Source organism: Anser brachyrhynchus (genome assembly GCF_964034855.1).
Source record: "Anser brachyrhynchus genome assembly, chromosome: 15".
Lineage (NCBI taxonomy): Eukaryota > Metazoa > Chordata > Aves > Anseriformes > Anatidae > Anser > Anser brachyrhynchus.
The window spans coordinates 12374982-12400884 of NC_137733.1; the positions used below are offsets into that span (position 1 = coordinate 12374982).

The window sequence follows — 25903 nt, forward strand, 5'->3', positions numbered from 1 at the left end:
GGTCTGTGAGCTCCCGGTGGTGAAGCTCCTCCATTACGGGTGTGCAAAGCCGGGCCAGCTCTCCCCTGCTCCCACCTAGGGTCACTCTTGTCTGCAGAGGGACTGCCAGCGCTCGCAGCAAGCAGGACAGCCCACACCCAGTAACCCATGCCTAAACTCTTTCTGGGAGCCTGAGACTTGCACCAGCAGTTCTTTATTGGACAAAAACATACACAGGTACACGGTGTCCCATATCCATGGCATACTGTGGGCACCACGAAACGCCTCGAGCACTTGGTACCTCACTGAGCTCACCCCTGCGGTGCCAAGGGTGGGCTGCCTCGGACAGAGAGTCCCACTGCCACCTCGTGGGTAAGGCTCGCATCGCCTCCACTTTGCCACAGGGCACAGCGGGCAGCAAACCTCCTCCCAGCAAAATCCCAGGCCCCGCCGGAGAACAGGACCTGGAGAAATCTCAGAGTACTCTGGCGTGGAGGGAGGAAGGAAGTGCAAGGGAGTCTACATTTACCAGCGCTTGAGGCAACATTCGTTATTCCGATCTTTCCCTGCCCACGTCTACCCCTGTTGCCAAGGTTGACTGGGGAGAGAGGATATTGCCACCCAGGGCAGCTGCCTGGCTGCAGTCACTCTGGAGTGAGGATGGAGGGGAAAGACTCACAGCCTGCATCCCAGCACCTATCCTGTCCTGCTCCTACTGTCCTGGTCCCAGGCTGAACCATGGCAAACCCTGAGGGTGCTGGCTGTCCAGGGACAGAGACTCAGGAGATGAATGTTCATCCCACAGAGAAAACTGGTGGGTGAGACAAACTCAGTTATCCCTTTCTGCTCCCAGTTAGCATCAGGCTGTTAAAAGAATACTTCTGTTTGTCTTCAGTATGGTGGGCCACAGGCAACAAAGACCCTCCTTCATTGTGCAGTTAGGGAAATAAGGAAGCTAAAAATCTCCCCCACAGAGGGAATGAAGCAGTGAGTAACCCCTCATGGCTTTGAGAAAACAGCCTACATCAGCTCTCAGAGAGGTCTGGAAACAGAGCACTATTGCTGAAATGTCTCTGGGCCTAGGACATCCCACCCCATAGTTCAGGGGGTGGTTCTGCTCTCTGCTTCCCCTGGCTGTGGGACCTGCAGCTACAGCTTGTACGGGTGTAAAAAGGGGGAGGCCCTCAATCTATCTAATGCCCCATAGCACCTCTCTGTGCCAAAGCACACACAGAGAGGGAGCAAGAACTGCCCTGTCAGAAACCAGCCCAGTATCCTTGGCACAGCCCTGGCGGAGATGAGGGGGGCACTGCGGGGTGACATGCAGTGCCATGCTCCGGCACTCAGGTCTGCAGTGACCTGAGCAGTGGATGTGCGAATTGAGTTCTACCCTCCTGAGCTGCCAACAAAGTTGAAGCCAGCTCTGAGCTAGCTTCAAAGAAGGAAAAAATGCTCTTAAAGTCTGTCTTCTGGGAAAGGTGCACCCCACACCAGTGAGAGGGGACTTGCACTGTCCCTTTGGTCCGCAAACCTGCAGTCTTCATATCAGAGAGGAGAGAAGCCTCATCACAGTCCTGCACAGCTCCAGGAAAGCAGCAGTGAGGAAAGAACATCCCTTTGACAGTCCCTGATGTGCCACTGGGCTGGGGAACATCCCTCCTGAGTTTAACTCTTATTTTTCTGCTTCCATATTTTGGACAAACGGAACTTGTTCTTCTTCTTCTCTGGCTCCTGGTTCTCAAGAGATCCATCTGCAGGAGAGGGAGCAGATGCAAAGAAGGTTGAGACGCACAGCCTCGCTGCTACTCAGTGCTGCTCTCTAACAGCAGAACAGGTCCTTACCCAACTTCTGGATCATGTTTGCCAACATCTGGTCCTCCTCTTGCTCTCTGTAATGGAAGAGCATGGCATTAGAAAACTGTGCTCTGTTTCACAACAAGGTGGTAGACGCTGCAAAACGTGCAAAAAAACACGGCTACGGTCCTTCCCCCAGTCAGAAGTGACCAATCCCCACAGCACACCCCAAAAAGTGGATGGGAAAAAAACAGTTAAAGTCCTAGACATTAGCAAATTACATCTGCTTTTACACCCCCCTTCAAAGCAATGGCCTGCACGGGGATTTCCAGATCATGGCAGTCCAGTGCTACAGCAGCAGAGCCTTTCCCCAGCTGGCCTATGAATCATCTGAGTTTACCCTGCTGTGAGGCAACGCCACACCCCAGGAGAGGAATAAAGATTGAGACACCAGTAGCCTCGGGTGCTGCAGAGGTGCTCACATCACAGCCACCCTAGGGCTTGGGCAAGGCCAGAGCCAAAAGCCTGGGCATTACTGGAACCTTCCAGGTGGAGTTGCTGCCCTGAGAGCAAGAAATGGATGTTGTTCTCAGCAACCAGAGGCACGTATCCAACTACTTGACGCAGCAGTATTCCTTTGAACCTGGGGAAGATCCAGCTGTCAGCACAATGGCTGTGGCTGTTCTTTTGCCGTAGCAGACAAACAAACATGTGGCTTCATGCTCCCAGAGTCCTCCCGGGGTTCACACGCTGCCTCCAACTCCCCATCTCCAGCTTCTCCCTTTCTTGCTCCTGCTTTATACACTTTCATAGTCCTTGTCCTCAGAGCAACGTTACCTTGAGAGAGCACTGAACATGGCTGCAGACCTGATTTCAGTTTCTAACAGGTGCCAAGGAAGCAAAAGCAGCAGCATTTAAGACAAGATGGTTGGTGACAGGTCAACACCCAGCTCTCGTGGAACAGAAGTCTGGATTACAGCCATTTGTCCACCCCTAGAGCCTGGGCAGCAGAGGAATTACAATGCAAACCACTCCTTGTGTTGGCTCACCCCCTAACACCCGCAGGCCCTCACCTGATTCTGTCCTCATCCAGGCACTCCACGATATTATTCCGATCATTGACTGTGTTCAGGTATGACTCCAGCAGTTCCTTCTCACGCTCCTTCTCTCTGTGTGTCTTCAGTTCCTCTGCACAAGACAAGAGAGGCCCCTCTTACAGCTACAGGTCAGTACCTCCCCACTGGGGCTCCTGCCTTCACCCCGCTCCAGCAAGTCCCTCTCACAGGCCTGAATTTGATTATCCTCACACTCAGGGGTACATTTCACATCCCTCAGAAAACACCTGGCAGCTTAGTCAGGAGAGTTCCCCAGTGAAACCATAGTCCCTGGCAGGCAGACAGCATCATTCGGATCTGAAGGACATCTTGGGGGTGGTGCGCAGAGCGTAGGTCTCTGCACAGCCAGTGACCAGCAGAAATCTCAGTGTAGCTGGTCCTCACCTGGCTTGTTCATGAGGTGTCGCAGCTCCATCTCAATGTTCCACTGCTGCTCCTCCAGCTTCTGCTGTTTCATCCTGGAAGAGACCACAGAAGTGATGAGTTATGCCCCACCATGATCCAGGGCTGAATTTTTCTCATGTCACGTTAAAGTCTCATCTCCGCATGGCCCACCACTTGGGCAGGAGCTGGCAGGCTGTGAGAAATTTGCCCCCATCACATTTACAAGGTTTCCCTCACCACAGGCTCATCACAGACCTTAGGGGCTCATCTGTCCATTCAGTGCTCAAAGGTCTATTAGCTGGATGGGCCAGCATCCCTCAGGATGCTGGCAGTTCTCCCATAGACTTCCTCAAGTCCTCCCTCATCCCGCCAGTTGGCAAATTATTTTGGGGGCTGCCACACTTCCTCTCCTTCACTGCTTACTGCTTACAAGTGAAGTGTGTGGAAAGACAGGTGAATTTCTGGTTCTACTTACTTGTACATCAGCTCCGATTCCTGTCTCAGCAGCAGCTGTTTCTCATGGATGAGTTTGAACCAATCCACCATGAGGGCATCCTCAGACTCATCTGCAAAGACCACAAAAGAGCAAAACACCTCCAAAAGCTGCATCAGTTTGGTTCTTCCTGGCTCAAACACACTCTCACTTGAAGGAGAGCCCAGGGTAACTTGTATGAGGCATAAGCAACCTCAGGTGAAAACAGCTTGTCTTTGGTACTCTGAGATGCAAAGGAAAGGAAGCAGACCACTCCCTGCAGAAGGAAGCTGCTCACAGACACCCTGTCACAGGGCACCCTGCTCATTTTCCATGTGGCTGGCTCAGCTCTGCCATTCTGAATGAACCCACTAATCCTTGTGGAATTGGAGCTAGCCATGACAGCCAGTCTGGCTTGGGATTCAACCACCAGATAAATAGCAGCCTTTGACTCCCAAACTCCTTGATCCTCAGCCAAATAAACACAAACACCTTGCTCAAATAATAGGTTAGGATACAGCGTAGAGTGGGTTCCAAATTCCCAGGGCTTTATTTCGCTGTACTAGCTACCTTTGGTAACTTGGTGTCTCACACATAGCATGAGCTCCTAGAAACAGAGCCAAGAATGCCCAGGGGTAGGACATGAGCCTCGCACCTTCCTACAGTAACAGAGCCCCCTGGTTTTCTTTACCTCCCTCGCAGCCACGCAGCTGCTTCTCCAGATCCACTCCTTTCGATTCCAGCTCATCCAGCTGCTTCTCGATGTCACGTACCTTCTCCTGGATTTCCTCCTCAGGGAGGTAGTCTGGGTGCAGCTAGGAAAACAAATGTAGGAATGAATACATCTCAGTGCCCTAAGACTGCTTCCTGAAGGCACAGCCCCAACAGAAATGGGAAATGACACAAGGAACTCAACTGTAGAGCCATGCCCTGGAAGGGCCAAGTCAGCAGAGATGCAGAGCTGGCTGGTCACACCAGAGCGGTGGTCATGGCAATGTTACAGCTCTGTTATACATTCACTAGGGTGATAATATCTACCCACACTTGTCAGTCCACAGACATTCCCCCTCCTTTGTTGGAACAGACTGTGTTCCACCAGGATTTTGTTATCTATGGCTCTGTCTCATTCCAGCCTCTACTGTCCCCTTGCCCAGGAGATAAATGGCAGTATCTCCTTCTTGCCTCTGCTCCAAAGCCTTTTACCCCTTCCCTGAGAATTCAGGTAAACCCTCCAAATAAGATAACCTGAGATGTATCTGGGCAAACACTTCCGCAGAATAACCAGCAACCCCAGTCTGTGCCCATTACACCCCTTTCCCAGCCATACCTTGGTTGGGGACACTGCTTCACAGTTCTGAATGTTAATCAGAGCAGAAGATTTATCTAGAAGGGAAAAAAATAAAGCCCACATCAAACTTTAAACGATTTTGTGCTGTGAGACAGTGCTTACACCACTGAGAGCACAAGAAGCCCATGGCACCCAACACAGGGCACTGACAATACACATGCATTGCCAGGCCCAGACTAAGGTGAAAGATGTGTCCTTGGGAAACATCACAGCCTGGTTTACTCCTTGCTGCTGGACACTCAGATACTCCCAGATCATGGGGTGCTGCTTGCCTCCTCTAAGCACAGGCTGTCTCCTAACCGTGGTGGGGCCTGGGGGCTTGCACCTGAGAATAGTGACTTCTGTGTTCATTCATTATCTTGTTAAAATTAAAATATATTTATCGTGGCAAAAAGCACTGCTTATTAAGCTTCCAAAGGACAGAACAGAAGTATTGGGTTACTGTCACAAGAAACTTCAAGTTACAGTTAAAAATGCCCCTCTAGTGCTCTTGTACAAAGAAGAATCAGTAAATACTGATGAAACAAAGATAGTCTAGGGGACCTTAGCATAGGCCTCAGGAAACTAAGGTTCAATTCCTTCCACAAAACACTTCCTAGGTGAGAAGTCCCTTTGGCCCAGCTACACAGCATTATTTAAGCCCTGGACACCTATTACAATCAATCCTTAAGCAATGTGTGTTTGTTCCACTGCGCCTCAGCTTCCTCTGCCCACCTGTGCTGCGAGGATAACTACAGGAGAGTGTGAGGTATTCGGATACCCGAGGGGCTGGGCTGGATAATTACCACAGAGAGAGCAGAGAAGCACACGTGGATGATGTGATAGGAAGGAAGACTCTAGTATTAAAAGAGCAGAGCTGTAAGAAAGGCAGCAGTGATGCAGGCTCGGCACACACAAGGAGAAAGACAGGACAGACAGACCAGGGAGCCCCCCGAGAATCTCTTGCTACTGTGCCGACTTGCTGATGAGAAACTCAAGGAAGAGCTCAAGGACATCTCTCAGATTGCTCAGTCCTTGTTCTAACAGGCTTTCTAGAAGAGTGTAAAAGGAGCAAAAGATGCTGGGTACGGGATTTGGTAATCAGCTGTGTTGTCTCTGCATGGCTGGTCTCTATTGGGTCACTCTTCACTCTGGATGTAGCTGGCTTGCTGCCCCGTATGCTACCTGCAACTCACACTTCTCTTAAAGGTTCCTCCAACACGGACCTGGCCTGCCATGGGCAGCCTGCCACTGCCTCTCCCAGCTCAGCGCTGCGTTTCCAGGCTCCTTCTGGGTGACCTCTGCAGCATCTCTAAGCAGGGCAGAAAGCTGCACCACTGATCAGGAGAAAACCAGGTCACTGGAGAACAGCTAGCAAAGTCACTCTCTGCTGACCAGCTCGAAGTCTGGTGTCCCCTGATATCCTCAAGTTCTGTCTTGACACGAGATGGGCAAACTGGAAATAGAACAGGGGGCAAGAAGAACCCAGAGTCTCCTTTTTCAACAGAAAACACTATCTACACCAAAGAAAACTAATGATCTACAGAAATGCTCATCATCTACAGTCCTGTGAAACACACACAGTATTAAGGGCGTAACTGTTCACAGAGGCTCTCTGCTGAGGTAGAAACCTATACAGAGGAGCACCAAGTCTGTCCTTAATCCACAGGCTGCCTAGAGACAGCAGCAAGGAAGCAGCCTTTCAGATACCAGGCTTGCATATGTGAAAACTGGGGGCAAACTGCTGGGAAAGTTGCCCACAGGAGGCACTCCCACCAGCAATCACTAAGCTTTAAAAAGAGATATAAAACCAGCCTCCGTTATCTTAACAGCTCACTTCCTGGGGAATGATGTAATGGTGAGCCTCGTGACTGAGTCTGAGAAAAAATTAGATGGAAAGTTCGGGGAAAATGATGGCAATAGAGGCTTGCTAAAACAGACAACATAATTGCCATTTGAATGCTTCCCAGCTGTCAGACCTGAAGGCTAAGGACAGTGCTGGAGCCAGCTAAGAAGTAAAGCATGAGACCATCAAGCCATGGGGACCCATCCTACTTGCTCCAAGACAAACATCAGAGTCAGAGCTGAGCCCTGCTCTGAGGATCTTCTAGTTCAAACAGATAAGACAGAGCCAGACAGGGTAAGGAAAGGGGAAAACACACAAGCTGAGCACACAGAACAGCAGCAAACATCAGGTTAGGTCCATGAAATTTCATTGTGGTAGGATATGTAAGAGGGAAAGCAGCAAGGACAACTGGGCAGAAAAGAAAAGGTACACAGTGACATCGAGGTTGAACAGGCAAGAATAAGAAACTGGATTAGGAGCAGGGACAAGCTGGTCAGAACCGGCTGGGACATCTTTGAATGTCCAAGAAGCAGCAGCCTTGGCTGGAGCTTCAGTGTGTTCCGCCAGCTGGAGTCTCTTGCTGACAATTCTCTGCATTCCTTTCATTTCCCAAAGCCACTCAACTGGAGAGGAACAGAGGCATCAGCTAGATCCCCGTTCCCCAAATCAGGAGATGTCCTCTTCGTAGCTTTGAGCCTGAAGAATGACAAAACAGTGACCCTGAAAAATCTATATTTTCATTTCTTCTCTTCCCACTGAATTCCTTGTCCTGGCTGGCTCCTGGTTAGCCCAAGATGGTTAATAAAAATTAATGACACAGATTTTCCCCCCATGACAACAGCCGCAGAAAACTCTGGGACATGCCTCCCACACTGACCACTCAGGCCGTCCCCGACAGTGCAGAGGAGAGAGTGGCTTTAGGCAGGCAGAAGAGATCTTACATGTGGTAGTGCTTTGATTCAACTGGTGGTTGCCCTCTTCCTTCTTCTTGACAGAACCCCCATGGTCTTCCCAGCTTTGCTTTGAATTCTGACAGCTCCTGATAAGATCTGAGCTGGGGATCAACTTCTTCTTAACGACTCCACCAGATGAAGCTGAATTAGGAAGCACAGACAGGTCTTGGGTAAGAAATTTCATGCCTCGTCTCACAAAAATCCCTGTATTGCCCAGAGTCTCTGGCATTCGTCACTAGCTGCCTTCATTTCTAGTCCTAGCACTCCTCTCTTGATGACACTGAGGAGCATGAGTCTGAAGAAAACAGAGAGAAACCACCAGTCACAAGGCCACAGTACGAGAGAAGGGTGGAGGAGAAGGAAAGGTCAGGAACCATCATCAAGATTTCTCAGCAATACTTATTTGTTCAAGAGAGAGTAAGTGAATTCTTGCTAGCTGTCTTGCAGAAGAGGGGCACACTGTGAGGACCAAGACCCTCTCCTTGGGGAATGACAGCTCTCCAAATAAAGGCACTGCAGGGCCAAAGCAGGTTTAGAGAGAGCAAGAATCCCTGCAAACAAGGCACCATCTCCACCAGCATGTTTCTCACTCTGTGCCTTGCAGCACTAATGCGTGTCCCCTGCCTGACCAGCAAAATGAAGGCAAAGCTTATATCCTTCATACCGGAGTCCTGCTTTGCTGATGGCACAACTAACGGACTTGGCTTTGTCTCCTTCTGTGCTGGGCTCCCTGTTCCCACCTGAGAGTTATCAGTAGGCTTCTTAGAGCCACCTTGGTCTCTGCAAAGAAGAAAGACAAAGGTAGGAAACCATCCCTCTAGCAGACTGGTCCACAGAAAGAGCTCTGGACATCCTGGGCCGGGATCTCCAGCCATGACGGTCACACTTCTAATCAGAGTTCAACCATTTGAAATGTGCTCTCCCTTCCCAGAAATGAAAGCCTTTGACTTTTCCTTCAAATTGTTGAAAAAAGAAGCATTGAAACATAAGAGCTCTTCCCTCCAACATGCACACAGACCTGCAGCAACAAACACAGCTGCAGACATGGACATCCCCACTCACTTGTCATGAAGACCCACTTGCTTGAAAAAAAACTTACTTGTTGGCCACAGGCTTCAACCGAGATCTCCAACCTGCTGGGCTCTCAGACTTGTCTTCACCAGCATTCATGGTTTCTAAAGGAAGGGACGTAGAAAGATAATATCAGATCCAATAGAAAGACACAAGCCAGATTTGTGTCTCAGGAGGAAGAGAGAAGCCATGCACAGAGGTAGATGTCATCACGTTACTGCAGCAAGCCAGCACCAACTCAAGTTTAACACAAGCAGATTCACATACAGTAGGTAATAAATAACCTTGGTGGCATTTTGCCCCTTTCAACTCAAATATTTTAAAACCTATGCAGCTACAGAAACACAGCCACAGAGGAAATGAAGACATATTTGACAGCAATACAACAGAAACGGCTTAGATCTTAGAGAGCAAAGAATGGTGGAGGAAAGGGAAGACAAAAAAACCCCACAAGCTCACAACAAACTCCGCGCAGACACTGTTCTCAGCCCCCCAAAAAACATAAGGAAGTGGTTGAGCACTCCCAGAACATCAGACCCTAGCCCACTGGACAGTCACTGGGGAGGAAACTCAGTTCAAAATAGACGAGAAGGCTGGGTAGCTGGGTAAGCCCCAGCTGTGGCCACAAAATCATCCTGAAGTTATGACAAGGTCTCCAGCCTGGGAAAGCGTACCTAAACCTTTGTAATCCATCATGATCGCAACACTTGATGACAGCTACTACAACTTCAAATACCTGGAGATCCTCAGAGAAGAAAAACTCGCCCTGCTAGAGGCAGCAGTTGCACAAGGACAAATGGAAGTGTGTTGATCCCCAGAACCCAGAAAACACATACATAGTGGTACAGATAGGACGTATGTGAGCCACTGACATATTCATTGTGCTGGCCCAAGAGGAGGGCGTAAAGTTGTCAGAGCTGTATGCAAACCAGTCATCCTCACCTTTGAGGCCTTTTGACTCCGGCTTGTGCACAGAATCAACAGGTTTGCTGGCAGCCTGACTCTTGAGCAGAGGCTCTGTGATCTTTTCCTGCTTTGGTGCTGTGTACCCTGTTTTGCTGGACTGTGCTTTTGGTGCTGGACTCTGCCATTGAGAACTGGAGGGAGAAAAGTTGCCACTGCAAAAAAGAACAATCTAATGAGTTTTGAAAGTCTGTCCTTTTTCAAAGGATGGAGCTTTATACTGAATGGTGTTCCAAAGATTTGAATGAGTCACTCTATTTGTCTTTAAATCCCATCAGAAACATCAGTCAGGGAAAAAGAAAGATGCAGAGACTTCTCCAAGTTATGCCAAAGTCATCCTGGGAATAAAGAGGGAGAGGGAAATAGCACCTACCTACTGGATGCTGAGGAGCCAGTGAAACTGAGTCTTCCTGGCCTGCTTGGAGAGATTTTTGACCCAGCCAGAGCCTGCATAATATGGTTACGTGCCTGATTCTTCTCAGTATCCTCTGGACTGGCTGCAGCTTCAGTTCTGCCAGAGGTAATTTTACCAGGGCTGTGAGAAGGGACATGTTTTGTAGTGTCAGAGGTTTTATTGCTGAAGGAGTCTAAAGACTGAAAAAAATTTTCTCGAGCTTGCTGTGTTTTTGTTTTTGAGGTTGTCCGAAGTGGATCTGACGGGGTACCTTCACGAAGATCTGTTTTATTTCCCAGCGGGGTACCTTTGCAGTCATCTGATTTATTTACAGCTGAAGAAGACCATGGAGTATTTAGACTTTTGAAGCCAGAGCTTCCAGAAGATGAAACAGATGGCGTGTTTGAATTAGCGAGGCCTTCCTGGCTCGGTTTCTTCAACACCTGCTCCAGTTTCTTGGGTTCTGCTGCTTTCTGGAATGGCCTGACAGTGGCAGGGGCTGGGCTGCTCTCAGGTTTGTTCCCGGTGCTGCGGAGTCCAGAGATCTGGACACTGTCTGGCTGTTGGTGGCTGTTACAGATGAACGTACCGGGCTCAGGCCCAGCTTTGTAGCTTCCAGGAAGAAGCACGTTCCAACACTGCCTGCACCTGTGGATAAAGAAGTCTCAGAGCACATCCTCTAGAGCTCTGGGGCCATTGACACACAGCTGAGAGTGTGGACACAATTCCACTGCCAACGCAGGGAGGGCGAAGGTACCACACTGGCAGCGAGCAGACCCTGTGTGCGTTTCGTTAGGCACCAAAACAGGAACTGCTAACAGCACGGCCCGGGGTAGGAAAGGCATGGATGAAAACAGACCTGTGCAAAGAGTTTCCCTTACGCACAGGTCAAGAGACTGGCTGCCTCCGCTCTGTCAGAAATGTCCTCCAACACCGTGAATGCTTCACACCTCTCTCTCCAGTCCCAAAGGAACCAGACTGCCCCTGAGACCCACAGGTTTGTGCCCCCCCTTCAAGGAGCTGTACCTGAAGCAGTTCCTGTGGTAGAGCTTCCCATCAACCAAGTGGCGCTGCACCAGGTGGACGTGGTTCCCGCAGATACCACAGCTGCTGCTGCGGATATTCCCACTCTCTGCCAGGACCCCTTTCTGTGGGAAGAAGCAGTGGTGAGCAGGCAGCGCTGTGGCCTGTGTACAGCTTAAGAATCTCCCAGATAAGCATTTGACGTGCACAGCCAGTTGCTAGGACAGGGAAGGGATATGCAGGAAATACCTGCTGTGGCTAACCCCTAGTTTACGCAAAGTGGAAGAGGATAGTGTAAAGGGGACTTAATTCCACATGGCCAGAGGGCCAGGGTGTTTTGCCTGCAATTGGGAAATTGAAGTTCAAAGGTCTCTGAATTGAACTAGCTCGTGAGCTAATTACCCCAGTGAGAGAGGAGCTTCCCTTCTTTCCACTCTGTTGTCATCCCTGTTCTGCTTTGAAACTGTTTCCGATAAATTAATCCATGTTTTCTATCAAAAACAAAAACCCTTCTGTTAGAAATCTCCATCCCCAAGATCTACTGGCTAGGAACAACATAGCCATATCCTGAGACACCCATGGCGTGTTCACCACTAGATGAATCCCAGCTGGCTGATGGCTTTCCAGTGACTCCCATCTGAATCTGTGCAGTAATCAGATTTCTGGATTAAATCTGAAGCAATAAGCAGAACGTTTAGAGACTGAGGCCCCATCACTAGCAGCCTTGAACTAGGATAATGCTCCCTAGCTCGCTGAACAGATTAAAGGTATAAAGAACAGCCCCAAACCCATTTCTTACTGTGGTGACCGGGGAGGTTTCTTTTGGCTTAGCTTTGGCTGGAGGGTGTGCAGGAGGCAGTTTTGGAGACACCGGCTTGGGAGGCTCTGAAACCACCTTCTTCCCAACAGGCTGCTCCTGAGGTTCAGAGGAAGGACGCTTGATTCCAGCCATGCCTCCAACTGGAAGAAAGGAAAAAGGGAAGATTCTAAGGGAGCATAAGGAAAATTCATGGGTTTAGGAGTTATTTACAATACAAGAAGATCCGGGGTGCCTGACGGATAACCTGCAAAGCATACAAGGAGACTCAGGCTTCCTTCACAACCAGTTCTGTAGTGGAGCGAGGGGAAAGAGGCAACAAGCGAGTTTCACCAACATATGCAGGAATCATCTGGCAGCTGAAACTGCTATTTTTTTTTTTCTTCTCAGGGAAATTCCCCAGAAGGGAATGAAAAAGTGGAAAAATACAAAACATAGATGGTGTGAACAAAACGAGAATCACCACAAAAAGCCTGAAAATGCCCAACCCTCTCTTCATTGCAGATGAAAGACAACCCCTCTAAATTCACAGCAAGCTGAGAAAAGAGAAACACTGGGCTCCTGACTGGAGGTGGTGGGAGTGCCCTATGTCCTGGGAAATGGAGGTAGACTTCCCAGGGAAATAAGGCTTTATGTACAACTGCGACAGACAGGACTCCTCTTCTGTCTTGCAGAGATGTTATTTTTGTGTCACTTCCTATTCTGAGTGTCTCCGCACTCCTTATGGGAACTCAGCAGTTATCTGAGCCGTAGCTTTGTTTTAAGAGCAATCAGCTAAATGACCACCCATCTGAAAAGAGATTATACCCTTCTGAGTAAATACAGGGGATATCTGAGCAGGCTGCAGGGAGCAGAGAGGAAGCCCAGTTCCTAGTGGTCTTCTCTCAAGAAGGCCAGCTGTCCAAATCAACACCCAGGGCTCTTTTACCACAGAGCCCAGTGGAATGGTGACACCAGACTCAGCAAACTCAGGCTGAGCCCTCACTGCCTGCTAGTTCCATATATTGAGCTCCCAAAGCCCGGCACAAAGCTTCAGCTCTACTCTTCTGTAAAATCCTGACCTCAATAAAATATTGGCTGCTCGCCCTCTCTGGCCTTCTGCGTCCTGCTTATTTCATGGTCCTGCTGGAGCCCATTCAAAGGGCACGGCGATAGTATTAGGAGTCCGCTTGGAGTCAGAGGGCACATTCCTGGCTGGACTCATTTTCAGACACACACATTCACCCCAGCAACAGGAATGCGACCAGAGCATTTTGTGGGACACTAGAGAGTATAAAAATGTGCCGTGCCTGATGATGTGGTAGGCGAGAAGCTGGGGAGGAGGGAGGAAAGACCCCAAACTGACCCAGATTCCCACCACTTGGCACAAACATGATGGAATTTGTTTCAGCAGGGTTTTAAAACGAGAAATAAAAAACAAAGTGGGGGAGGGAAGAGGTTATGGAGAGAAAGAGAAAGCATACGTAAATGAGTGAAGAGGTGGAGGAGGGGGAAGAATTCAGATATTAAAGGCAGCCCTCTGGTGTGGCAAGGACTGGGCATGGATGGAGGCACAAAAGAAAGGAAAGCTGAAGTGTGGACCACAGACGTGAACCTTCTGTGCTCCTACCTGGCTGGGCCATAATAAATTTTAGATTATATTTTAAATTCTAAGGCACTTTAAAGATGAAGCACAGCCCTTGTGCCCTTCCAAAAGCACTGGTGCTGCTGCAGTAAGCGAAGAGGTCAGATCCCCCACTGAAATGGTTTTGGTACCAAAAGGCCTCCATGAGGTCTATTTTGCCTTTTGCTTGTTAATGGACAAGAAAAAGCACAAAATTAAGCCTCAGTCTTGCCCACCCCTCCAGGGAACACGGCACTTACTTGGAGACCGTCCGTGGAAGTAGTTATAATACTGGGAAACGTAGGTGATGATGCTCAGCCTGTCTGGTACCCTCAGAGCAACCATATCCTCTGCATCCAGCAAGGCTGGGATTCCCAGCTCCTCTGCTGCCACTTGAAACGCCTGGGGAAGGAAGAAAAAAAAAAAAAATGAGGGGTCTCATCCAGCCCAGGCAGCAGAGCCGCTCCTCATCAGGCAAAACTGCACCGCAAACTCAGATAATAATTCTACTGGGGAACAGCTGCACCAGTTTAACTCCGACATCATCCAGCCCTTACAGGAACCAACGGAGTCGTGGCTTCCAGCCACCGCGTTGAGAAACTCAGGCAGGGAGCCAAAAATCTGGCCTGGCAAGCTGGCCGTAGCTCAGTGCACGGGAACTCACCTGGGTTTCCCCTGCTCTTCCTCGAGCCTGCCTCTATCTGGATGCACACAGCTGCGGAGAGCGAGGCCTGGCAGAAGGGTTTGTGGCAGCCCGGGCTGGCAGGCTGGCGTGCAGGCTTCCAGCCCGACCTGGAGCGCTCCCCAGCTAGCGGTGCGCTGGTAGGTGTTTGCAGGCAGCCTTCTATCTCCGAGCGCCGTGCAAATGTTAACGCTTCCTGCCTACTGCCTGCTCTTCCCCATCTGAAAAAGGGGAAACCTTGGGCTGAGAAGGAAACCATTTCTCCCAGGCTAGAAAGCAGGAATAGAGGAATAACGCAGAATTCCTGATACCTAACTCCCTTCCAGCTTAACCATTTCCATGCTAACGTAACGTGTTTGGGGCAAATATACCTCTTTGTGGTGCCCTTTGCTCTGACACTGCAGGATCAAAGCCAGATAAAGGACAGAAAAGCCGTTTTGTTTTGCCACTACGCAAGAGGATAAAAGAAAAAAGCAACATCCCTAAACCAACTTTGCCTTTGCTCAACTCACCAGAGGACTTTTGCTACGGATTTTCCGCAGCCCTCTCCCATCCTCGCCTACGGGAAAAAATCCTTTCCTTCCCCCTTTGGGGCATCACCTTCAAAAAGAGCAACGGAAAACAGCACCTCAAGGAGCAGAGACACAAGGAAGGCTCCTGCTGAAACCCACAGTTAAATGGTTAAAGAAAGACTTGCACATATTAAAACCCTCCGCATCTGACCTCTGGCGCAGACACACAACAGGGCTGGTGTAAAAGCTCGCTATTCCTGCTTAGAAGAAACAAACAGCCACTATGCTTTTAGCAAGATAATTACCATTTTTTTCCATTGGGTATCCCAGTAAAAATGTAACCGAGCTGACATTACGCACGCGCTCAGCCAGTTACCTCTGGCTGCATCATCCCGGCTGCCAGCCCAGCCTGGCACCTGCCTGTCTTCTAACCTCATACTTAATATGGTTTTTGGAGTGTTCCCCATCCCGCCGGCTGCACGACTGGTCTGACCAGTGGGGTTTTCTCGCTGGGCATTCCCAGAGCCATGCCACCTCCTGCTACACGGTGCCGTTGGTCAGACCTGTGCGATGGGCACACAACAAGCGTGAGGAGCTGCCTGGACCACCAAGAGGAGGGTACTTACTCTGTGCACACAACCAGTTTGGCCAGGACGAGGTGAGCAATGCAAAGGGCAGCATGAGGATGTAGTGTCTGTCCCCTGTGCCTTCTGCGTCCTCCTGTTCCTGGGAACTGCTCTTCCTGGAGATTAACAAGCCCACCGCCTCACCTGGCCCAGTTGCTTTGCCCTCCCTGCCTGCCCAGGCTGGCCTTTAAAGAAGTAACGTGACATTTCTCAGCAGTGCGGCTCCAAGGGCTTTACAAAGGAGGTAAGCACCGCTGCTCCCGTTTTGCGAACCCTGCATAGAGGAGGCAAAGAGGTCTGAGGACATCTGACATGGCCAGGCACAGCTCTTCCCTGCTGTACCCACTACACCACGCCACCATACACTAGCACTGAAGAAACTGGATGCAAGGTCGCTAGAAACCTCTCTCTTATTTATACATATTTTGAAATCTTTAGCAAAAAAAGACACCAAAAGCAATTTCTCTTTTTTTTTTTTTTCTCTTTTTCTTTTTGGCACTTGACGAGTGACACATTCTTTCTTGGCAAAAAGACCTCATGTGGCAAGTCGCAGCCTGGACAAGATTTTTTTTGTTGAGTAATACAGCCTCTTTTCGGAGTTACTGAATAGTGAGGCACGAAGGAGGGTCTGAACAATAGCCGAGGAGCAGTGCTGGGAGAAATCAGACCACTTGTATCCCGAGAGCAGCCAGAGGAAGAAAGCCTGTGACGGAGAGCGGTCCGAGGAGGGAGGCCAGCCCAGGAACCCGGTGCCACGGGGAGATGGAGGGGACAATCCCACCCATGGCAGAGCCAGGCCAGCGGGATACCAGCAGTAAAAGGGCACCAAGAACAGATGCAGTAAAGAAAAGAAAGTAAAATAAAGGACAAACTAAAAAACAGAGGAAAGGGAGGGAGGGAAACACAGGCTGACATAGGAGAGCGGAGCAACTGTTTTTATGAGAGGCACAAAGAAGCTTTTCATTAGGAAAAGCACTGGAGGTCAGTCTACAGCTCATTTCCCAGAGAAAAACAAAGTTGCCAGCAGAACAGACACCGTCAGCCAGATGTGAGGAAGGAGCAGCACTCGGGGCTTTGCAGCACTCTGGCCAGGACGACCGTCCATGGCAAAGAGGCCCTTGTGCCTGCCAAACACCAAAGCTCCCAGGCAAAAACACTCAGCCTGAATCTCACCTGCAAGAGGGAAACACGCAGGGCTGAACCCTGCAGCCCAAGTAACTGCTCATATACCACAGCCCCAGCTCGGGGAGATGGTGCTGCCCCAGGGCAGCAGAAATTAGGGAGCACACGGAGGTGAGGAACACGCAGGATCCCAGCTTTTAGCTCTCCTGGAGGAAAGACCACTTCAGATAGCTCACTGTGTCAGAAGATGCTGTTCCTCCAGTCCGGACAAGAGTAAGCCGCAGTGGTGTGTTCACTGCCTGAGCTCCGGCCAAGCAGCCACAAAACTGCGTGGAGCGGTGCTAAGGGGAAGAGAAGTATTATAATCTGCCGCCTCTCTCTTTGCAAAGGGGAAAGGGAGAGAAAAAATCCTTCCTCGGAGCACTAAGCCCATGCTTGAATCCAGAGCAGGAGGGGCTGGCCTGTCCAGCTTCTACTTTCTTTGTGAAGAGAACAGGAGAAACTAAAACCTTATCCTGGAGCGATGTGCCCAGGCAAGACGAGGCTTTAGGATCTCTCCACCTTCCAGCAGCTCTCATCCCCTGTGCTGGGAGCAGGCAGAAGCGGTGCAAGCAGAACCCTGAGCTTCTGTTCTTGCGCCAGTACCTCCCAGCTCCTGCTCCATCCCTCTGAAGCACCAGGTACGCACCATGCCCATGCCTGTGCCGTGACCTCCAGCATCTGCTGCTGCCTCCAGCCTGGCAGAGGGGTGGCAGAGACCACGCTCATGGCCTGCAGCCAGCTGCCTTCTCCTTCTCCTTGCTGACAGCAATTCTTTCAACACCATTTCCCAACACACTCAGCTACCAAAACTGCCTCCCCTTCCTCCGCCATTTCCATTGCTGAGGTCCTGTCAGGCTGGGGCATGAGAGCATCAGCCATCCTGCCTAATTCCTGCTCTAGCTGACCAAGGCGCCGAGCACTGCTCAAAATCAGAGCAGTGGGGGGGAAGCAACGTTCCCCTCTAAAGCACCAGGCTGCCCAGCTCTCCCTTTATAACATCCCAAGCTTTGCCTTCAAAAAAAGCCTGCGTTCACTTTGAGATGAGCAACCGTTTCCGAAGTACCTTTCATTCAGATTGAGATGTGCTATGTAGGGTGATCAGAGATGCAAGAAGCACATGGGAGTCATGGCTCTCTGTGAGACAAGAGCTGGCAGAGCGAGCAGAGCTGTACACAGCAGAGACGGTGACACAGTCAGTCCCAGGGGAAAATGGACACACTAAAGACAGGCATCACGATGCAGCCAGTGAAGAAACGTGAGCAGTCTGAGGGTGCTTTCAAACAGCCAGCGAGCCTGGACATTACTGTTCAAATGAGAAGGCTGGATGCATGCAGAATAAGCCAAAGGATCCGAATAAGGCACTGTCAGGTCACGGCACCTGCAGGGTTTCTGTTGGTAAAGCACATAAGCAAGGTGCCAGGCCGTAGACTAGACCAGAAGAAAACATTAAAAGCCACTTACCAACTTGTTGTTCTCATACACGTTTTCTTTACTGAGGGAGTTGAAGTTTCTGAAACACAAAGAAGAGAAAAACCTCAGGCTGGTGTCGTTGAGCAACCTGCTTCGCTTCCAGCTTCTCAAACCTCTCCGAGCCCCGCTGGTCTGGGGCACAGAGCATCTCCTCCCTCCCTGCCTTTTCAGGGATGCTCCGGAGGGAGCAGCCTGGCAGATCCCATCTGAGCCTGCAGACGGCCGCAGACATGCTGCTCCTCCTGGGACAGGAGCGGCCAGGAGGCCCAGCAGGCGCAGCCATCTGCCCACGGGTAGCACAACACATTTTTGGCACGTCCACCCTCGCAGGGCTGACTTCTGCAGCCTCCCGTGGACAGGACATGCCGACGCCAGAACAACCCGGGCAGGTTCAGGGGCTTTGCTGAGACAGCCAGGAGCAAATTCTAACTCGTGTTCTTTTGGTGTTTTTGTTTTTGTTTTTTTTTTCCTCCAAAAAGACTCGCTTCTCTCCCACCCCGAGAGGAGAAACCCATGGCTGCCAGCCAGACTTGCGACACTCTTTCCCTGGAAACATTTTCCAAGCAGACACATCCATCTCTGCCCTTCCTCCAAGTCATCTCCACGAAGAGAGACCACAGAACTCGGAGAAGGGCTGGACACCTCCAACGCTGTGTGCATCTCATGCTCCTCCATAAATCCATACCCTCTGATCTCAGATGCTTCTGCTTCCACCAGTTCACAGGTTCTGGTTTCAAAACCTCCTTCTTTCTCTAGCATAGCTGTACAAAACCAGGAGCAAGAGCCTGCATGAGAAATACCTTTGCCCACAACACAATCCCGTGACTGATAACACCGAAGTTGCCTTTAAAAATCTCGTTCTCCTTTCCCTGGGGCTGTCACTTTTGATTTGTAATCTAAACCAATAACTGAAAAGGAAGAGACAATTACTGCTTGCAGTTACAAGCCAAAGTCAACAACCCTTCTTCATTTTCTGTTGTCCCTGGACATCACTTCCCTCCTCCCCTCTCCACGGCTTGCTCTCCCCTCCCCAGATTTGCTCTCCCCTCTCCGGTCCAGCCCAAATGCCACCTCTGCAGGGGGCTAGGCTGGGAACTCACAAACTGGGAGCAGAAGACAGGCAGGAAAGCAGAGGGGAGAGTGAGCCTGTGCCACGGGAAGCAGAGCCGCAGTACGGCATGCTTTTCCCACACCCAGAGCGTGTGCCTTGCGGAGGAAACCTTCACCACCAGCCTGTTTGAAACTGACCGTCGCTTGCTGAGGTGGGAATATGAAACGGGCTGCTGGCTGGCAGCCTCGCTCTCCAGCACCGCTTCCTCCTGCCCAGGCAAGCGCGCAGGGTCAGCTCCTTGCCGATAAGGCAGTTTCACTTTACAATCCTTGTGCTTCTTGGCACGAAGCTCAGTGAGAGGCTTTTATCAGCAAGGAAACTCTCACTGGCAAGCAAAAAACACTACACCACCAACACTGCGTTTTTGTAGGTGACACCTTTATCACCGATGCAGCGTTACCCCTGTTGGCCTCACCTTTAAAAGGAGCAAGGGTAGCGGTGTGAAAGCCAGGGCAAAGCCGGCTCGCAGTGATCTATTCATGAGACAAACACATGATCCGCACCGCAGCGGGGGAACTTTTTCCATGACTTGGAAGAGCAAGGAGCAAGCCGGGTCCTTTGTCTGCTTCGCAGAGAAAGTAGAGCGTTGCATTATAAATAAGAAAGGCGCCCACAACCGGGGGTGTCCAGCACACCGCGGCCTGGGCTGCCCCCCGTTTCCCACATCTGTGGCTGTTGTGCTGGATAACAAGAGAATGAACAGGAAGCAACCACGAAGACCCAAAGGTCAAACTCCCCCACGAAGCACGCCAAGCCAAGGCACATCCCACCTTTAAATCTTATCCCCCTTCCTGCGCGATCTGAAGGGACTCGCAGAGGTTGTTCTCCAAGTGCTGCTCCTGCCCAGGCACTTCCCTTCCCTGAGACAATGGATTAGAAAGAGCGATGAAAATAACTACAAGACAAAAAGTTTCAGTGGAACAACAGATGTAATCATCCTGTTTTGTGTCAGGCAAGAAAACCAGCTTTTGTAAGAGCCAGCTGAGGGAGGTGGTTGCAGCCCTCTGCCTCACTGCCGGTTCTGCCCCTGCAGACATCCTGAACACAGGAGAACACCTGCGGGAGACCAGGGGAGCTCCGGCTTCCTCGGCCGTGCAGAGCAGTAACACAGCACCAGGGAGAGCAGGGAACAGCAGGAGCAGTGCCCACTCACACGGTGAGCCCAGTGAAACCAGGCCGAGCGCTGGAAACACAACGCCGTGAGTCCAGGCTTTGCTTTGCATCAGCACATCAGAGTGCAGATGCAGGAGGTACCTGCAGCAGATCCGTGCCGGCCTCAATAACAGCGGAGTGACCTATTTATTGTCAGCCCGTGCCTTTTACCCCCACCTTGCTGAGTGCTGTTTGCTGTGGTATCACCTGTACGGCTTCCCACTTGTGTGGCACGGAACAGAGACATAAAACCTGCAGCTCTGAAGGTGAATATCTGAAATCCCCGTCTGTTCCCCGGGGAGAGTGCAAACAGCCAGATCACCTGGTCGTTTCAGGAGCTCCCTGCCCTCTCAGCATCACTGTTCCCTGGCTAGCCAGGTGAGCAGTTTGCATACAGCATTTCTTTTGAAAGCTGGTGCATCTCCTATCTTGGAATATCAAAGCTCTCTGGACCAATGTAATCCTAAGAAAGCAAAGCTAATACTAAATGGAGAAGTAGGAGTTCTCCGCTGAGAAAACACAGGCAACTGAATTAATTGGAAGAGGTGAGAAACATAAATCTCACCCAAGAGAGCGCTTCCAGAGCTGGAAATAAATCAGACTGGAGTTTGCTAGCAAAGGAATAGAAGTGAAGTTTTTAGCTCTGCAGAAAGTCCTTCTCTTAGCCAAAAGCGGCCGAGCATTTGCCGTGCCCAGAAATCTCCGTGACCACCCACTGCTCCAGCTGCACAGACCCAGAGCTCACAGCACACCACGCTCCTTTGCAAGCACACGTGCTTCCCCCTCTGCTGCTGCTGCAGGTGCTAACTCAGCTGGAAACCTCACCTCGGAGCAGACGGAGGTAAAAAAAAAGTCCCAGAGACTGCGGGCCGTGAGGGTTCCACAGAACCTCCTGTCTGCAGGCACTTCTATCCTATTTCCCCTGGACACAGGGAGGTCTGTGCACTCACGAGGATCACTGGAAGAGAGCGAAGCACCCTTTGCCTGCACACAGACCTCAAACAGAGGGTTCGAGCCCAGCACGCTGTGCTGGGAATGGGAGCTTCCAGCAGTGCTCTATCTGGAGGTACAAACCACCTGGGACAGGGCTGGGAACCCCACGTGGAAGATGTCCCCCATGCACCCCTCCTCCTCTCCGCGATGCCTGCTCCACATTCCTCTCAACCCACTGGCGAGCCGCAACTAATAAAAGACGAGGCTGAGGACGAGTAATAAAAGAGGAGACTCCCTGACCCCAGGGCCACCCGCCTGTCACGCAAACCGCAGCCTCGCAGAGGCCAAGCAGGCAGCAGCTCTGCTTCGCCCCAGCCCTTTGCTGAGGAGATGGAAACCACGAGCAGCTCTCCCTGTCCGTGTTAGAGGCTCACAGCCTCGTCCTGTCTGGCTGAGCTGATGGCGACCCCAAGAACAGGGCTGGAGGAACGGGTGCACGCAGCTGCTCAGCGCCGGCCACCAAACATGCACGTCCCAGTAGCGCACGGCTGCCAAGGGGGATTTCACAACGGGTCCCTTCCCAGAACGCTGTTAAACACCCGCCAGCAGGCTGGGAAAGCAGGATCCAGGACGAAGAGAAGGAGCTTAATCAAAAACTTTTCTCGACATCTGGCATTAATACCGGAGCGAGTGTGCACGGCTCCCCCGCTGCTTCTAACCCACGTATCGGACTGAGACCACAAAACCCCCGGCTGGAGCTCGCACCGCCAGCACCGCCACAGCCAGCAGCTGCAGAGCAGAGCCCACATCACACTGCCGCGAGGCTTCACAGTCTCTGACACAAGGAACTTCAGGGCTCTGCTCTCATCCCAGAAAATGGGCTCGGACCTGCCTGATGATGTATCCGTGCCCGGCTGGGACTAGGTACCAAACATGCTTCAGCTGGAATGAAAGAAGTGAATTTCCATGGTGATTCAGTGTGTGCCTCCACGCCCCCAGAACCCAGTCTGTCTGCGCATCCTCGGGTGAGTGGGAAGTGAGCTGGAAATGCGTTTCTAATTTTACACAGCCTGCCCTGTTCACTGATAACATACGAGCTGACATCAGGCAAGTTTGAGAGGAGTTATCACATTCCCCATATGTTTTTTGGCAAGAAAATGAGAAGGAGCAAGAGACCTGCACCAGCCTGTCCTCTGACCCATGTAACTCTCGAGAGAAGCACATGATTATTACCAGGTTTTGTAATTGCTTGAAGTTTTCCTGTGAATTTCTCAGACTCCTCCAAGGAAAAATCCCCTCTCCATACCATGTACTTCTCAGTCCAAGAATGTAAACCAAGAAGGAAAACATGCTGTTGCAAAACCCTGCTGCAGTGACTGAATCGTGTTCTGCAAGTGATTTATACACAAGAGCTGCAGCAAACACACCGGGTTCTCCAAACACCAATTATCGTATTCTAGTTTTATTTTCTGTATGATGCTTTTAATCTTCAGCTAGGATCTTTGCTAGAAGCAAGGGGAGGAGCTCAGGATAAATCACTTCAAGCCCCTGAGAAGCAGGAGTCACAGCCACATGTGCACCCAGTCACCCTTTCCTGTCAGTGGCTCCTGAAATGCCAAAAGGATTTTTGTACATTCACAGGGAATTTGCACAAGTATTCAGCCCCAGGAGCTGAGGTACACGTGACACCTGGCAACCCTGGACACCAACCACTTGAAAGTATAATTTACTTCCAGCAGGACTTTGCCCAGTGCAGCTGGTGTTTTCCTGTATTATACCACTGACAGCAAGGAGGGAGGTCACAGATAAATGCTTCTCTTTGACCTTCAGGCAGTCTTGCTGAGCTGGTGCAAGTCAGAAAGACTTTCTGTAAGGTTCTGCATAAAGTCAGGGAGGATTTCCATCAGAAGAGGAATTCAGCGGGAACAGAGAGACGCCACAAGGGTTGTTTCCTCTCTGCAGCACAGGAGCGTTTACTTAAGATATGTCTATCCACAACTCGTGGTGCACAGTTCAAGGATTATAAACAACTCACTAAACTCACTTAAAGGAGTTTCTGAGCCTCTGCTCACACCCATGCTCCGGATGGGCTAGCAATGGAATCGGCCAGGAAGCGGTCCCAGGCCATCCACGAGCACCTCCCAGACACACCAACCTTTCTGTCCTGGTATTTCATACTCATGGGACTGTGAATGAAAGGAAGGAAAGGGAACATCTGGAGTCACATGGATGCGACAGCAAGTCAGGAAGCCATACACTGCAGCACCATGGTGACTGCCAAAGCACCGGCAAGGAGGGGACATCAGAAAGGGCGCGCCTGAAGTTCCTGCACGACCTCCTGCTGCCCAGGGCTGCTCTGACCGCTTCAACTGAGAGGAGAGAGAGCAAAAGGTTATCTTCTTGGGCTTCCACCAGAAGCAAGACACCTGCAAGAGAGATCTCTGCACACAGACACGAGTGGTAGGCTGTCCTGGGAGTCCAAGGCAAAGGCAGAATTCAGGAAACAGCAGGAAAACCGCAGCACAGAAAACGCACCCCAGTCCTCCACGTCTGGCTGGGAGTGACCTCATGCTTAAATCAATACTCCTGGGCGATCTTTGTGCTGCTCCCTTACCTTGAGAAACTTGCCTAGTTTCTTTTTTTTTTATATATATATGTAGTTTTTTTTCTTTTTTTTTTTTTCTTCTTTACAGCTTCCTTTGGCGATTTACATACCCAGAGGTTACATTTGGGCAGAGACGGGTCAAAACCCACGGGACAACAGCGAAGAAACCAGCAAGGACTGGAAAACACTCTGCCTCCCACGGACGGAGCTCTGGATGTGAAAACAACTTGCAGGAATGCAGCAGCTACCAGGCACCAACAAGGGGCTCCCTGTGACGAGGGCACTTGCCCAGCACCCAGGGCCCTGCGAGTGGGCTGGGGGAAGATGCAAGCTCTCTTCTCCACAGCTCCTCCAGAAAACTGCCCGCTTTCCTATTGTATTTCGTTCAGACCGCGGTCGCTTCTTAACTAATAACCCACGGAATTGCCATTTGGCCGAGCGGGGAAAGCCAAGCCTAAACAAACACAAACAGCGAAGAAGGAAACATTTCCCAAAACGGTGCCTGAACTTGTTTTGCAACAGAAAAGGACATATTTTAAATGTTTATCTTTCAGCCACAGCCTGCCACAGCTCCCCGAAGAAGGAGGAAAGGGGAAAAAAGGAAAAAGCAACGAGGGCAAAGCTCTGCTCAGAGACTTTCGCTGGCCCTAGCAGAGCTCGCACGAGGATCGCAACATCTCCTGAGGAGAAGACAACGGGAGAAGACAACGGGACGGGTCCCTTTCTGTCAACTTTTTGTCCCTTTCCCCTTTTCTTGTGGGGCAAGCGAGCGCCCACGGAGCGCCCAAATGGCGGGTCCTGGCTTCGCCAAGCGGGCGGCCCATGTGCCGGCCTCGACGCCCGAGGTACTCACATGAGGTCGGGGCGGTGGCGGTGCAGGATGGCGCAGAAGGCCAGGCCGTCGCGGAACGAGGTGGTCATGTTGGTGATGCTGACATCGCGGTAGCCCTCGCACTGCTGCTTGCACCACAGCTGCAGGTTCTGGATGGCCGCCATGGCGCGGGCACAGGGCAGGGGAGGCGGAGGTGGCGATGCACGCCCCGGGGGGATCGGTGAGGGCCACGAGGAGCCCTCAGCTCTGTCAAGCCGAGCCGAGCCGTGCCGGGAGGGAAGGAGGGAAGGAGGCAGGGAGGCTGCCGGCCGTGTGGGCGGCAGCGGGGCCGGCTCGGAGGCGGGGAAAGGGGCGGGCGGCGGCGGCCCCTCACGGCCGCCCTCCGGCGGGCCCGCGGGGGGCAGTTCGTGGCGTGTGGGGTGGCGAAAGGGCCGAGAAAAGTTGGGTTTTCGACGAAAAGTGCCTCTCACGCTGCGGCTGAGCGTCGTCTGTGTGTGGTAGCAGGGCGGCCGCCTGCTCCACAGCGGCTGAGGGGCGCCCCGTGCCCCCCTCGCAGCACAGCGCGTCAAGATGGGGGCTCCACACAAACACAATGGAAATTTCCTCAGTGCGAAGTCAGAAAGCAAGTTTCCCTCTCGTTATTGAGGGGCAGACAGGGTCGGTTTCTGCAGCCTTTCCTCAGGCTGGAGGCCGCAGGGGAAGACCCACGCTCGAGGCCCCAGCTTCCCCATTTTTGCAGCTCACCTCAGAGAGGTGCTGAGGGGATGCGAGGCAACCTTGTGTGTCCCAGCGTGAGGACAAAACACAAGCAAGGACAAAGTACAGCTGCTGACAGCCGTGTGAAACGACCTGAGGCTGTGGCTTACAGAGAGCAGGGGGTCAGGGGCCAGGCACCCAAAAAACTGTAAGCGTGCGGAGACGGTCACTTGAAGCCACCTCCGCTGTGCCAAGCCCTCGTCGAACTGAGGAGCTGCCCAGCCCTCGAAAGAACAAAATCCAACAAGCGCAAGGAGAGCACACGGAGATCTGGGGGTGGATGAACTTAGGCTGCTTTCCCTGTGGAGAGGTAGGAGCA

General features: G+C 51.4%; 1 protein-coding gene across 1 annotated transcript; it reads right to left on the bottom strand.

Annotated features, from left to right (window-relative positions):
• Positions 1-177: 177 nt before the first annotated feature.
• Positions 178-25127, bottom strand: MICALL2 (MICAL like 2). The gene is made up of 17 exons (XM_080557484.1): positions 24850-25127; positions 18187-18235; positions 14002-14143; positions 12121-12281; positions 11325-11446; positions 10278-10946; positions 9884-10059; positions 8970-9045; positions 8535-8650; positions 7859-8011; positions 5072-5127; positions 4436-4559; positions 3748-3838; positions 3273-3346; positions 2847-2961; positions 1822-1868; positions 178-1730 (listed from the first exon to the last, which is right to left on the bottom strand). The coding sequence occupies exons 1-17, from the start codon at positions 24990-24992 to the stop codon at positions 1645-1647; spliced, it is 2400 nt and encodes a 799-aa protein (XP_080413610.1). The 5' UTR covers positions 24993-25127; the 3' UTR covers positions 178-1644.
• Positions 25128-25903: the final 776 nt, after the last annotated feature.

What these genes read in the sequence shown, in the direction of transcription:
- MICALL2 (XM_080557484.1), bottom strand. Translation starts at nt 24,992, where the DNA reads ATGGCGGCCATCCAGAACCTGCAGCTGTGGTGCAAGCAGCAGTGCGAG. An exon ending in CTTCCACGGACGGTCTCCAA is followed by an intron (nt 12,282 to 14,001) that starts GTAAGTGCCGTG and finishes CCTTTCTTCCAG; the next exon opens with TTGGAGGCATGGCTGGAATC. An exon ending in GGAGTCAAAAGGCCTCAAAG is followed by an intron (nt 9,046 to 9,883) that starts GTGAGGATGACT and finishes CCCTTCCTTTAG; the next exon opens with AAACCATGAATGCTGGTGAA.